General features: G+C 44.5%; 1 protein-coding gene across 1 annotated transcript; it reads right to left on the minus strand.

Moving 5' to 3' along the window:
• Positions 1-3,641: 3,641 nt before the first annotated feature.
• HMOX1 (heme oxygenase 1) lies at positions 3,642-13,382 on the minus strand. Its single transcript, XM_082241225.1, has 5 exons — positions 13,094-13,382; positions 11,749-11,869; positions 7,684-8,175; positions 5,762-5,870; positions 3,642-4,451 (listed from the first exon to the last, which is right to left on the minus strand). Exons 1-5 carry the CDS (start codon positions 13,111-13,113, stop codon positions 4,324-4,326), a joined length of 870 nt encoding a protein of 289 aa, XP_082097351.1. The 5' UTR covers positions 13,114-13,382; the 3' UTR covers positions 3,642-4,323.
• Positions 13,383-15,124: the final 1,742 nt, after the last annotated feature.

The following is a 15,124-nucleotide window of genomic DNA, read 5'->3' on the forward strand; positions in this document are numbered from 1 at the left end:
TGGAATCATAGTTGGACGGCAACCTGGAAGTCATCTAGTCCAACCCCCTGCAATGCAGGAAATTCAACACGCGACCCTCCACCCCCCTACCAATTTGAAACCATACCAGATCCTGCTTAATAAATAACAATGCCTAATAAAAGGCTGAGACGCGGGTGGCACTGTGGGTAAAACCTCAGTGCCTAGGACTTGCTGATCGCAAGGTCGGCGGTTCGAATCCCCGCAGCGGGGTGAGCTCCCGTCGTTCAGTCCCAGCTCCTGCCCACCTAGCAGTTTGAAAGCACCCCTAAGTGCAAGTAGATAAATAGGTACCGCTTTATAGCGGGAAGGTAACAGCGTTTCCGTGTGCGGCGCTGGTGCTGGCTCGCCAGCTGCAGCTTCGTCACGCTGGCCACGTGACCTGGAAGTGTCTTCGGACTGCTATGGCTCCCGGCCTCTTAAGCGAGATGAGCACGCAACCCTAGAGTCGGACACGACTGGCCCGTACGGGCAGGGGGTACCTTTTAATAAAAGGCTACCTAGTAAATAATACTGTTACTGGTGTACCAGGCAGTATTGTGTCTGTTATGTACTGAGTTGAATAGGATCCAAACTGCAGCAGTCTGATTGGTCCTAGAACAATAGGATCCAAATTGCAGCAGTCTGATTGGTCCTAGAACAATAGGATTCAGAATGCAGCAGTCTGATTGGTCCAAGAACAATGCAGCAGTATGATTGGTTGGCAGAAACCACCCAATCATGCTCCAGATATAAGTGAATCCACAACCTGATTGGCTTACAGTAGAATTCCAGAATTAACCAATCATGTGCAGCCCATTGTGTAAATAATGTATATAAAGCAGATACTTTGAGGGGACTTTCATTAATTCCTCCTCACCACTATGAGCTGAATAAAGAGCATGAAATCACTTTGCGACTCTGAGTATATTTCAGTGTCAAAACTGCAACAGAATATGTGATGTGTTTTTAACATCCAAATGTTACTGTGCAAATGGTGTTTGATATTGTACAGTCCTCATTCTTCCGTACATGTAATGCTCAGGCCTCGTCTGAAGGTGGAGCTGGCTTTAAAGAAGTGTGCTTACAAATTTGAATTCTCTGGAAACGTACTGCAAGGACTAGACTTAAGAGGTGCAAAAACATTTGTAAAGAAATTATCTGTGCAGGGTGAATTTACAATGATTGCTGAAGTTACAGGGCTTCCTGATGGCCTGTTCTCCCTTTTGCAGTGAAATTGCTTTTTACCAGCATTCAAGATGCCAAGCCGCTGGCGAAATGCTATTCTCCTCTTCTCCAGCATGTTAACTGTGGTGTGGCCACTTAGCCCTCCTCAAGTCTGTACTGTTACTTAGTACAAAAGAGTTAATGGAAAGAATCAGATTGAGGCATTGTTGTCTCCTCATATGATCTCTTATAGGAAAATAACAAAAGTTACTGTTCTCCATCCTGAAACCACTATTTTTTAATTAGATAAAGGTAAAGGTACCCTTGACCATTAGGTCTAGTCGTGGCCGACTCTGAGGTTGCAGCGCTCATCTCGCTTTATTGGCCGAGGGAGCCGGCGTACAGCTTCCAGGTCATGTGGCCAGCATGACTAAGCTGCTTCTGGCGAACCAGAGCAGCACACGGAAACGCCGTTTACCTTCCCACCAGAGCGGTACCTATGCTTTCGAACTGCTAGGTTGGCAGGAGTTGGGACCGAGCAACGGGAGCTCACCCCGTTGTGGGGATTTGAACCGCCGACCTTCTGATCAGCAAGTCCTAGGCTCTGTGGTTTAACCCATAGCGCCACCCGCATCCCTTTAATTAGATAAATCCATGTAAATACAGAATCTAAAGGGTATGACTCCCTAGGCTTTTCTGCTGCTCAGTTTCATATAATAGGCATGCAATCTTCAATTAGATTTTGGGCAGGGGAAATAAAATTGGCATCTAAAGTTGAAATCCCAATATCTTTAGGAGTTAATTCAAGATGTGTACTCGAGTCAAGACCACTTGGGACAGATCAACACCTTTCAGCAACTGTAGCAGAGTGGGTTAAGAATTCAAGCTGTTTTTCTCCCATTTGTGTGTCCGTCATATACATGGCAGAGTATACTAATTTGTGTGATTAAACTTAGATTAGAGTCAATTGGTATGGTCATGTGAATAATCATTTAATAATGTTAGGATTGCAGCTATAGTTCAGTATGAAAGATTTCTGGATTATTATTTGTTGGTTGTACAAATACTTGTAAACTAATTTCTGTTGTTTGAGCTCTGCAGTGTTTGTACACCAGACACCATTACTTGGCTATGTGTTTTGTCATTCTCCTTTGGTAACCTAGAAATTTATTAACTTCAGCTTTCCTTTATCATAGCTGTCAACCTTCCCTTTTTTGCGGGAAATTCCCTTATTTCAGCGCCATTTCCCGCTGCTATCCCGGATTGTTAGATATCCCATAGACTATCTCCGGGACAGGTGAGGCTGCTGATCCCTTATTTTCAAATCTGAAAGTTGACAGCTATGTCCTTTATTTTAGAACAAAACATTTTCCTTGGCCAAACTATGGTAAAGTAACTGTTGCCAAACATCGGTTGTCGAACGTAATCTGTTCTGGAAGCCCGTTCAGCTTCTGAAATGTTTGATAACTGCACTCAAGCAGAAGCCGTGTCGCACGTTTGGCTTCCGAGAAACATTAAAAAACCGGAGCATTTACTTCCGGGTTTTTGGTGTTCAGGAGCTGAAACATTCCAAAACGGAGGCTTTCAGGAGCAGAGGTTTTGACTGTATTGCAAATTACTAATCCTCCTTTACAGACATGAACTAGTATACACAATAGCCATTAACATTACATTTATGGTTACTAAACAAATTTATTCAATACAGGTGCTTGTGAAGCAACACATCACCCTGTTCCTAAACACTGGATGTCAATCCTAGCTTTCCAGGGATTTTACAAAGAACTAATTTGCAAATAATACCGATGGACTTAACAAACTACAAGTTAACCACAAATTGTCCCACAGACTATCAAGCAAACTTGTTTCTCCAAAATTTAGTTATGTTCCTAGCTGCTCTTGCCTTGTGACTTTGTAGTTTGATGAGTGCCTATGGTGTGGGTGGCTAAACAAACTATGGCTAATTAAGGGTGATGGGCTTGCATGTAATACCAAACTATCATTAAAACCAGCCAAGGTTCATAAATTAACAGCAAACCATGGATTCAGATCATGGTTTGCTGGCAGTAAACAAACCAGTGAAGCCACTGGGCACTGGGCACTTAATGCTAAGCCATGATTTAATAAACCATGGCTTAGTGTCATGTGCAAACTTGACCAGTGTTGAGCACACCGTGCCTGCGTTTTTTTCCCAAATAAGAAATTGTGGGTTATTATTTTGTTTGTTACTATGTTAAATATTTTTGTGTTTTTATATTGTAAACTGCCCTGTGATCCTTGGGTGAAGGGCAGTATAGAAATAAAAGAAATAAAAACAAAGATTCAACAGTTTTGTCTTTAGACACAAAGGTAAGTTAGTTTTAAGGCTGAGCGCTGATCAGCCCAATATCCTTTCAGCATCAGTTAATATAGTAAACAGGAAAAGAAAAACGCTCTACTCACGATTTGCTAAAACATTAAAATCAGAAGGATACGGTTCATTCTACTCACAGGGAGGTTTAATGACTGAGCACATAATTTATAAAAGGCAAGTTACAGATGCAAGAGAATATATTCCTCCCCCCCAAAAAAATACAGGACCGAGGTACAAATGCATTTCAAAAACAAACAACATTACATAAAACAGAAACATTATTACATAAAATCATAGTTTGAGCAATGCATTTTTGTCTCAGGATAAGGAGAAGAAAGCAACACAACATTGGACCAGCTTTGTGCCCATCAGATATTTTGGACTACAACTCCCATCATCCTCAGCCAGCATGTGGCAGCTAGGGCTGATGGGATTTGTAGTTCAAAATATCAGGGAAGGGGCATCAGGTTGCTGAAGTCTGCAGTAGACAGTACTATGACATAACACTAGGCAAAGTACCAGGAGCAACATTTATTCCTCAGTTGTCCCAGCTGGCAAGTTATCAGTCTTTATGGCTCCCTCTCGCATTTCAATATCTTTAGAAATGTTTGCTGCACCAGCATTTGATTTGACTTTCTAAAGTCTTTTAAGAGTCTTTTTGTGTCACTTGTCAAGTTAGTGATGTGAGAAGAGCTGAGCTTAGATCGCCCAAACTAGGCCATCTAAGGAGGCTTTCTTCCACAAGGGAAAGGTTTGTTAGTTCAGAATGAGGCAGGTGCTGGTGAAAATATGGCTGAGGTTCCTTCTGCTCACATGGCATACAAGCCCACACCGACTGTTGTTGCCAAGAAGAAGATGGCGAGAGCCCAACGCAGGAGCGGCGTGCTTGGTAGCATCTGCTGATGCCTCATCTGCACACGGTCACTTTCCTTTGGACCTATATTAAGAGAATGGAAATTGGTCAGGTTGGGAGCTTCGTTTCTAGAACATTCAGCAATGCTCCAGCCACGCTGATGACACCATTGGGTGCAAGGCAGGTACACTGAGCAGAGCAGCCACCAAATAATATTACAGAGCGCTGATGCAGTTGAGCCAGCTGGGTGGACACAGCCTTGCAAGCGGGTGGTTACAGAAAGCAAAAGGGAGAGCCAGCATAGCGACTTTTCTGACTTTGCGTTTCAGAACTGTAAGGCTTACAGCCCTACATGTGAATCTATAGGCATAAATCTCATTCAGCAAGGTGGAATCTTATTTCATTTAAAGAACTGTGCTGTGCATTCTGCAGCACAGAAATCCTAGGGAGCTGGGCGGAAGGAGGGATTGTGAGAGAAGGAGAGACTTTTAAAATAACACTTTGGCCTCTTCAACTAACCAGGTGTCCTGGGGCCCTTAGGCGGCTGCACCCCCTGCCTCTTAGGAAGTTCATCATGGCAAAGGGGGCATCCATCTGACCCCACCTGGTAGCCTATGGAGCCGCAGTTACTTCAGTGCTTGTTTTCCTCTTCCTACCCCATTCCTTTTTCCTTTTATATCATGTATATTAGATTCTGAGGCTGTGAGCCTTTCTTATTTTTCAATATATATACAACACTGAAGAACCTCATAAGAATTTATTAATGATAACTGTAGGGTCCATACACATTTTCTAATGGAAAGTGGCTATGATAGGAATCACTCCTCTTTCCGTTACAGTGGTTCCTCGGGTTAAGAACTTAATTCGTTCTGGAGGTCTGTTCTTAACCTGAAACTGTTCTTAACCTGAGGTACCACTTTAGCTAATGGGGCCTCCCACTGCCGCTGCGCGATTTCTGTTCTCATCCTGAAGCAAAGTTCTTAATCCAAGGTACTATTTCTGGGTTAGCGGAGTCTGTAACCTGAAGCGTCTATCCTCAAGAGTCTGTTACCTGAGGTACCACTGTATTTAGAAGATCCAAGGGGAAACGGAGCTAAAAGGAAGGGAGCTTGCCTTGGGAGCATAGTAGGCAGGGTCAGAAGCCAAGTTACTACTGCCTGTCATGGGCATCACAAATGGCTGCCCCTAATGGCGAGGCCCATGCCAGCACAAATATCTGTCTTGGGAAAGTGCTGTAGCTCACCTGATACCCTGGAGGGTCTGCTGCCAGGCAGTGTAATGGGAAGAACTAAGCTAAATGGATCAGTGTTCTGATAAGGCAGCTTCCTAGGATGATTGCTGCAATCGGTGCGGCTAGAAGATGAGGAATGGCTCAAATTAAGAAGTTCTCTTACTGTGAGTTCTGTTGATTCCTCTTGTGTGGAGGTCTAGTTTTGGTTCCTCAAGGCGGAGGTTTTCTGTGGTTTGCCCTTGGCTTGTCAGTCTTTGCAACTCCTTGAACACCTGAGATAGATCACCGTTTCATTACTGAAAAGCACTTTATCCCTTTGTAGGATTTTGCAAACCACCACCACCACAACCCATCTTAATAAAGTCTGAAGGTCCTCCAGTCTTCCTCACTTGCTTTCATCTTTATATTGGAGCATGTGAACATCTACCTTTCATTATAAACCTGCTGAGAAACACCGATCAAATCTTCCAGTGCATATACTGTACAAAGGGTATGAATCCTGGTTCTTGCATACATGTGTGTCCATATCCCTATGTGAGTAAGTTGCAAATGAAGAAAGATGTAGGGACAGCACCAGTTGCATCAGCAAGGTAGGCTGTGTACACACCACATATTTCCCCTCTAGGATCCTGGGAACTGTAGTTTGTTAAGGGCGTAGTTAAGAATTGTAGCATTGTGAAGGGTAAACTGCAGTTCCTAAGATCCTCTGTGAAGGATGTTCTTTAAGTGGTTGGTGTGTGTGCAGCCAAACAAAAAGTGAGCTAGCTTTAGTTTAAACCCTCCAGACTGAAGAAAGTTTGATCTTAATGGGATTGGAACTTCTTAGTTCCTTCTGGAGAGGGAAAGAAATAATAAACCAGGCCATCCACCAACTGCGTATGTAAAGGTAAAGGTAAAGGGACCCCTGACCATTAGGTCCAGTCGTGGCTGACTCTGGGGTTGTGGCGCTCATCTTGCTTTATTGGCCAATGGAGCCGGCATACAGCTTCTGGGTCATGTAGCCAGCATGACTAAGCCACTTCTGGCAAACCAGAGCAGCACACGGAAACATCGTTTACCTTCCGGCTGGAGAGGTACCTATTTATCTACTTGCACTGGTATGCTTTCGAACTGCTAGGTTGGCAGGAGCTGGGACCGAGCAACGGGAGCTCACCCTGTCGCGGGGATTTGAACCACCAACCTTCTGATCGGCAAGTCCTAGGCTCTGTGGTTTAACCCACAGCGCCACCCACGTTCCTGCATATGTACTTAGTTTTTAAATGCTCGCTGACAAATGTTGATCCTGTTGTTGTTTAAAATTAATTTGGAGGTTGGAAGAGCCAGACTCAAGATACATCATAGCCTGTCAACAAACTCAAAGACCAATCAGGACAGACTTAAATAGCTGCTGCCTTTTAGAATTTTCAAAAGTACTGTGCCCACCACTTTTTGTCCCGACAAACCTTCGTATAACCTGTGATCCTATGGATGTAAAAGTAACTTACAGCAACCATGTCTACTCAATTATCCTTAATTTAGTGGGGCTTACTTCCAAGTAAGTGGAGTTAGGATTTCTGCCTTACAGTTCAATCCTATCAATGTCTATTTAGATGTAAGTGACACTGATTTTAATGGGGCTAACTCCCAGGGAAGTTGATGTAGCCTGCAAAGAATGTTCCGAATTAACATTTTAAGACTGGAACAAGTATTAGGTATTTATGACACTGTTTCTGTTTGGATTTTTTCTAATAGACCAATACAGCTGCCTGCATTTTTTGTTCTCAGACTGGCTTCTACCATAACCCCATTACCAATATCATAATCATCTCCTATTTTTTTCTCTTTTTGTTCAACACTGAGGCTAAGGAAAAGCTGTACATAAGTCAAATGTTAGTTTATTGCTTTGTAATTGATCCTACTTTTAAAAAAATGCCTTATTTCAATGACCCTGATTCACCTTACAAAAATAAATCTCTAATCAGAAGAAGCTCGGTCAGCTCTTAGAAATGTTCACCATCTCCTAAGAGTGTCAACAGAAATGTTATTGTGACTTTCAAGAGAGTTATGGGCCTCATGGCAAGACTGTGTAGCTAGCTGATTACTCACTTCTATATTCAGCAGGAAAGATCTCTTGGCCTCCTCAAGTATTCTCTCCTCAGTAGCTGAGTCCATGGGGAGACTGTTCATCCGCGCTCGATACAGCTGCTTGAACTTGCTGATGTTGGTGACTCCAGGGAAGTTGAAGAACGACAGCCCTTCTCCAGTGCTGGGCAGATGAAACATTTTCTGGGCGATCTTCTTCAGAATCTGACCCCCGGACAAATCTCCCAAGTATCGCGTGTAAGCATGGGCCACCAAAAGCTCAGGTTCGTACTGGCCCACGTGGTGTAGCCTGTCCACGTATTTCTGAGTTGCCTCGTGACACTGGATCTCCTTCCTCCACGTGGGGCCATAGAAATACTCCAAGTCTTCCTCCAAAGCTGCCCTGCGATTGAGCTCATTTGGGAAATAAACAGGGGCATAGACTGGGTTGTCCTTATTCCGCTCAGACTCTTTCTCCAGGGCAACATAGACGTAGTACAGAGAAGCCAGGTACAGCTGAAACAAAGGATGGAGAGGAGGGGAGAAGCTTAGCTGCAAAGTCTTCCTTTTGCCATAGTGTGGGGTAGGAGAGCTGAAAATAATGTCAATATATTTTGCATCTGGCAACCAATGTGCCCCTTTGGTTTCAGATAGTACATGGGTAGAAGAGTCTAAAAAGCCCAGGACACAAATTTTCACGGCCCTCTAGTGGCTATGGTGGCTCATTTACCAGAAGTCATGTATTTAGCATTAACTCTGGAAGCATATACTAGATTCTGACCAAATTAAGCCTCCTGATGTATATTGTGCTCTGATGTATATTGTGCTCCAGGAGGCTTAGTTTGGTCAGAATCGAGTATACACTTCTATGTAGAGAACCTATTGTGTTCAATCCCTGGCACCTCAGACTTGAATTAGATGGGATGGCAGTAGTTCCATGTGCTTAAACATGGAGTGCAGGGCTGGCCATACCATCCAATGCTGGCTTTGCCTTAGCAGAAAACATTTCCATTTGCACAAGATGGGGCACCCAGTTTCCACTGATCTCTCTTAACTTTGGGTCGCAGTGGGTAGGAGGGAAATGATAAAAACTAAGTTGTTGCTGCACTTGGATCCTGCCTGTAGGCTAAGGTTACCAGATTTTTTTCAATGAATCCAGGGACACTTTTCAATTTAATTGGATTTTGAATGGGGACTGATTTGTAAATCCAGGGACTGTCCCTGGGAAACAGGAATGTCTGGTAACCTTACTGTAGGCGTCTCATAGGCACCTAGTTGATCACTGTGAGAACAGGAAGCTGGACTAGTTGAGAAATAGATTGGTCAGATCTATTTGGGCTCTTCTTATGAGGGCCCCACCTTGTGCAGGTGAATTTTCCATCAGCAAAAAGCCACCACTGGATACAACACAGCAAATCTGTCAAATCCACCAGCACCTTCCTTTTATAGAAGCAATTGGACTTATTTCTACGTTGCTGCTTTACAAACTCTCTGGTAAAGTACTTTTTGTCCCTGTTGCAAATACAAAACGCACACACAACTAAATACATTTTAAACATTAACCGAGTTCCATGAAAGATTTGAGGTGCTTCCAGACTGTTGATATGTTGTGGGTTCAAACACATTCCAGTAAATTCAGATTGCACCATGACAGTCAATATGGAACAAAGCCCATTCTCTCTCTTCCCTCCTCCAAATCCGATAATTTTGCCACAAGGTAAGTGGTGGGAAGAAATGAACTGGAAATTCTGGAGTAATATTTGCATGATGCAAGGTCATCTAACGACTCCACAAATAGATGTTCACTGTAGCCAATATATAACCACCCCACAAACTTTGTGCAAACAATTCAAGATGAATGCTTGATGAACAGGTTGCCTGGAAGTGACCCTAGCCTAGCTAAACACAGTAAGCAAGGCAGTGCAGCAACACATTGGCCAACCATTAGAGGAAAGTATTTTGAGACCCACACTCAAAAGGTCTCTCACATGGAAGTTATGTTTCATAGCTGCATGATTCCCATTCATCTCAATAGTAACTGTGGCTAATAACACATCCCTTCAACAGCTTCTTTTGACCTCAGTTCAGCATCTGTGCAGGCAAGGAGAATGCAAAGGACATGCACTGTGGGTGAGAAAGATTCTAGCACTAGTTTAGTTGTCTGGACTGTCTGTCCCATTCTGGATCCCTGTACTCTATGTGATGATTATGGCACAGTTGGGCAAAAGAGCAGCACAATGGGATGCAGCCACGAGTATGAGCTGGGATAGCTCAGTCAGTAGAGCATGAGACTCTTAATCTCCAGGTCGTAAGTTCGAGCCCCACACTGGGCAAAAGATTCCTGCATTGCAGGGGGTTGGACTAGATAACTCTCACGGTCCCTTTCAACGCTACAATTCTATGATTCTAAGGTCAAATAGAGATGGTGCATCTGAGCCTGTTCACAACTGCCTTATGAACACACCCTAAATACCTTCACACAAAACTTCCCTTTAGTCAACCAGCAGCGCAGGCTATTATTGCACATCCCGGATGGCGACTGGGTAAAGCCCTTGAAGACCTGGATTTCCACACACCTGAGAAGCGGTCGCCTTCTAAGAGGCCCATTGTGAGCTTCCACAAAGTGATCAAGAGGAAAATTTGACACATGTCAAATGGTTTTTTTCTCTCTCTCATTCCACATTTATGTGATCGCCTTCCCTTGACATGGATTTATATGACTGATTATCTTTCAGAACTTGATGGAGGGCCATAGCTTTGGGATAGAGGAATTGCTTGTGGACAGGAAGTGCCAGATTCAATCCCTGCCATCTGCAAATAGAGCTGAGAGAGACTTCCCGTCTGAAACCATAGAGAACGACTGCCTGTCAATGTAAACAGTTCTGCGCTTGGTCTGGCCCAGTGTAAGGCACATCCCTATGTTCCTAAGCACCAAAATTGGTTGGGTTTTCATGGTTGAGATCAGTATCTTCTGCTTCAATACCCCCCCTCTCTCTCTCTCTCTCTCTCTCTGTATAATTTCAGAAAGCAATGGATTGTTGAACCAACTCTTTATGACCTGCCATCTTTATGCTCTCCTTGCCCACTGCATTGGTCTGTTGTAAGAGAAGCCAGCCAATCGGCAAAGAACGGAAATCTCATGGCAATTATAACTGTGTTTTTGCTGGGTAATGTATAAGTCACCTCTCCAGAATTTCACCATGGCTGCTGCTACCTCCTGCCCCCCCCCCGGCTTTGCTCAATCTGTGTTTGTGCTTTGTGCCACCTCATTCGGGACTTACGCCTAATAATTACCTCTAACTGGTTATACTAGAAGGTTCAGCTCATTAGCATTTGTTTAATAAGCTAGTTCCAGTAGCTCAGATGGGCATACTTGGAAGGCAGATTTTGCTCAAGTTCCGAAATGAACCCAGAAAATTATGCCCTTGCCTGCGGCGTGAAACAGAATGAAAATACAGCAGTTCAGCAATACACGCCCAGGAAATGAAAAAAGTGCAGTTTCTGTGAGGTCAGAGAAGGGCTAGGAAATCTTTCTGTCAAGAGCTACAATCCCTTGGGAGTGATCTGTCAGGGCTCACACTGTTGCAGTGGGGAAAGCTGTAGTGAGTGGGGGCTAGAGCAAAAAGTGGGATGGATGGACAGCCCATCTTCTCTCTTTTTGTCACCCCTTTTCTCTCTCAGTGTGCCTCCCTCTTCTGCTCTCTTTCTGCCCCTCCTCTTCTCCCTCTCCCCTCTTTCCCCCAACTTCCTTCCCCTGCCCCAGTGGACTGCTAAGGGAAATTCAGATTGCTCTTGCCATGGCAGAGGTCTGAAGGGATCATTTGCTGGTGGTTTCTGTTCCTCTTTCTCCTCCTCCCCCTCTTCCTTCCACTGCTTTCTCTAGACCAGTGTTGGACTACAACTCCCATCATCCCTGAGCTCTGGCCTTGCTAGCTAGGGATGATGGGAGTTGTAGTTCAACAAGTCACTGATTGACAGATTTCATAAAATGTATATCCCACTTGATTGTAAAACAAAACTCTTCGAGGTGTTTAAAGTATTCCCCGCCCCCCCACCCCCCGCTCTGGAATAAAAACTCAGGCACAGTACCTTGAATTCATGAAGTGACATCTGCCCCTTCTGGAACCGCATCATGAAATCTGTGGTCTCTGCCTGCTCATGCACCTCTTTGGTGCTTTCTTTCAGGGCTTCTGACAGGTCCTGAGACATTCTGGTGGGAGAGGGGGGGAAATTCAGTGTTAACTTAAGCATCTTACATACCAGCACTTTTGCACAGAAGTAAACTGGCAGTCTGTGGCAAAGCAGGATAAATTAACATCCTGACAAGAAAATGGACCCCTTTGTTCTTCAGCAAGGGGCTGCATACGCACCATATAATTAAAGCACATTTCCCCCCTCCAAGAATCCTGGGAACTGTAGTTTACCCACCACAGAACTACACTTCCCAACATCTATAACAAGCTACGGTTCCCAGGATTCTTGGGAGCAGAGCTATTCTGAATGTGCTTTGAATGTTTGGTGCCTATGCAACTAGAAATATGCAATTCAGATACCAGCCCCCAAAAGTGGCATGCCTCTGAACAACAAAGTCTTTAACAAATAAAAAACGTATATTGATATAATAAGCTTTCATGAGTAGTCTAATTCTTCATACACATTAAACGTTAGCCTCAGTTGTCAGTTGTTACATGCATGCAGGCGTCAAGAGAAACAGTGATGCCATTTAACACTAAAAGTACAAATGGAAAAGTACTCTATTCGTGAGATTTCTTCTGCCCTTCACCACATGGTCCCAGTTTGAAAAATAAAATGAAGCCATTCCACAGCAAAATCAAAATATCTGACAACAGAGGTAGGTCCCACAAAATGACGTACGTTTCAAACACACTGCTCCACAGAGAATCCTAGGAGCTATAGTTTGTTGCTTGGGAACTGTAGTTCTGTACAGATTCCCGAGATTCCTCGGGGAAAAATAATGTGTGTAAGATGTACAGTGTATATGCAACCAGAGGCCAAGGTAAAGCGGTGCATCCTCAGCATGTGATGGAAGCCATACCAATGAAGGTGCCAGACGGCACACATCTGGGTGAGAAGGCTGTCCAACAGTGCTGGGTGCTGCCACAGAGAATGCCCTCTCCTGGGCAACACACACACCGCACTACCAAGAGCCTCCCTCCCTCCCTGCTAATCAGTGGCGTAGCGTGGGGGGTGCAGGGGGGCCCGGGCGCACCGGGCGCAACATCTGGGGGTTAGGGTTAGGGGGCGCAAATCCATGGGTTAGGGGGCGCAAATCCACGGGTTAGGGGGCGCAAATTACTTGCCTTGCCCCGGGTGCTGACAACTCACGCTACGCCACTGCTGCTAATCGTAACACCTGAGAGAGTCTGTGTAAATTCCTTCGAAGGGTTGTCTCCAGCCCAGGATTGCCACTCACCTTTCAGAGCGCTGCGCCATTCTCCTCGCTTTGTTATCCTGCGGCCGCTCTCTTTCTTTCCTTCCTCTTCACTCTCGGCTCCTTGCTCCCTTTCTCTCCAGAGTTTGAGAAGCTACTGAGTTAGGCATCTGGTCTCCCCGCATCTTTCTTTATACTTTTGCTCCGAGGTCACGTGCTCAGCCCGGGGAACATCTGACCTCACTGCACAGTTCTCTTTCACCACGCACATGCACGCGCACATACTCCCCTCGATGAGGAAGCTGAACCCGTCCCTCTTCTTCCTCCTCTGGGAAAGGGAGGGAGGAGGGAGAGTCAGCTGACGCAGCTTGACAACTAAGCACAACAACAGGATGTCAAGTGAGAGACATCTCTCTCAAGAATCCTGGGCATTTTGCCCAGGCTGGTTTTAACTCCTTGTCTTCCATCTAAGTCAGGTTAACCTGGAATATTCTCAAGTATGGAATACTAGTACAAGGACTCGTGAATATCTGCCACTGCTTTCATGCAAACACTGGGGAGAAACAGCTTTTCGGTGCATTAAGTTTTTTTAAAAAAATCAATATGATGATTCATTTATTAATTGTGTTCCCCACCCTTCAGAACTATAGCTCAGTAGCAGAGCATCTGCCTTGGAGCCTCAGGTTCAGTCCCTGGCATCTCTGGGTACAGCTGGGAATGTCCCCCCCCCCCAAAAAAAACCTGAAGCATCAGGAAATGCCATGTTCTTTGTTCCAGCACACAATGAGATCCTCAGTTTTTCCCGATTAACCCCCTGATGTTTACTTTGGAACAAGAGTGACCATGTGTTCAATGGGGATGATTCCTATCACACCAACCCCGCCAGGAAGATGGATGGGGAGATACAGTGATACCTTGGGTTACATACACTTCAGGTTACATACGCTTCAGGTTACACACTCAGCTAACCCAGAAATAGTGCTTCAGGTTAAGAACTTTGCTTCAGGATAAGAACAGAAATTGGGCTCCAGCGGTGCAGCGGCAGCAGGAGGCCCCATTAGCTAAAGTGGTACTTCAGGTTAAGAACAGTTTCAGGTTAAGAACGGACCTCCGGAATGAATTAAGTACTTAACCCGAGGTACCACTGTACTTGTATCTCAGCTTTGCAAAAAGAGAAACCAAAGGGTTTTAAAAAAAATAAATAGATTCATTTTTAAACAAAATACTAACAACCTAAAATATTTGGTAATATAGAGGCCTGCTTTTTAAGACCAGTAACCCCGGAGTCTAAAATCTGCACTACTGCTGATGGGCCATTTTCAGAAAATAAAGTATAATTGAATCAGAAAAGGCAATGAATAGTGCATTGTCAACTGGCCGGGGCGGGGCAGGGAGGAAATGAGCCTGACTCAATCTTGTTCCTTTCACTACAATTTTATCTATAGAAATATAAGACATTAGCCATGATGTTTAGAAGAAGTACAACCTCTGCGTATCAGACGTTGGGGACGAACAATGGGTCATTGTCTTCATGTCCTGCTTGTAGGCTTTCCTGAAGCATCAGGATAACTCAGAGGTGGGGAACTTGTGTGGCTCTCTGGATGCTGTTAGACTCCAGCTCCCATCACCTCTGACCACTGGCTATGCTGACTGAGATTGTTGGGAGTTGGGAATTGATAACAACATCTGAAGGGTCACAGGTTCCCCATCTCTGGGATAGGCAGAAGACCTTTGGTCTGTTCCACTAAGACTAAGGGTATTGTGCTCTTGAAAATAAGTAGGAGATGCTGTTCATGGCATGAAGTAGTACTACATGCTATCTGCAGATCAAGCTGCTGCAAAAAAGTACAGGAGCAGGGCCAGATAAGAAAGGTGGCAACTCTTCGCAGAAATTAATGACAGGAACCATGGAATACTAAGCAACATCATAATATAAGGTGGTACATTGACTGATTGGTCCAATGTAGACGCAGGGCCTCTCCAATATTGACATGTAGAAAATGTCTAGCTGAGGATGTGCATTTTCATTTGTTTTGGCTTAAGAGGAAGGCATTTTGAGCCAAGTGGCTGGAA

Source organism: Podarcis vaucheri, assembly GCF_965113315.1.
Source record: "Podarcis vaucheri genome assembly, chromosome: 10".
NCBI classification, from domain to species: Eukaryota; Metazoa; Chordata; class Lepidosauria; order Squamata; family Lacertidae; genus Podarcis; species Podarcis vaucheri.

What these genes read in the sequence shown, in the direction of transcription:
- HMOX1 (XM_082241225.1), bottom strand. Translation starts at nt 13,113, where the DNA reads ATGGCGCAGCGCTCTGAAAG. An exon ending in ATGGCGCAGCGCTCTGAAAG is followed by an intron (nt 11,870 to 13,093) that starts GTGAGTGGCAAT and finishes CTCTCCCACCAG; the next exon opens with AATGTCTCAGGACCTGTCAG. An exon ending in AGGAATCAACAGAACTCACA is followed by an intron (nt 4,452 to 5,761) that starts GTAAGAGAACTT and finishes CTCTTAATATAG; the next exon opens with GTCCAAAGGAAAGTGACCGT.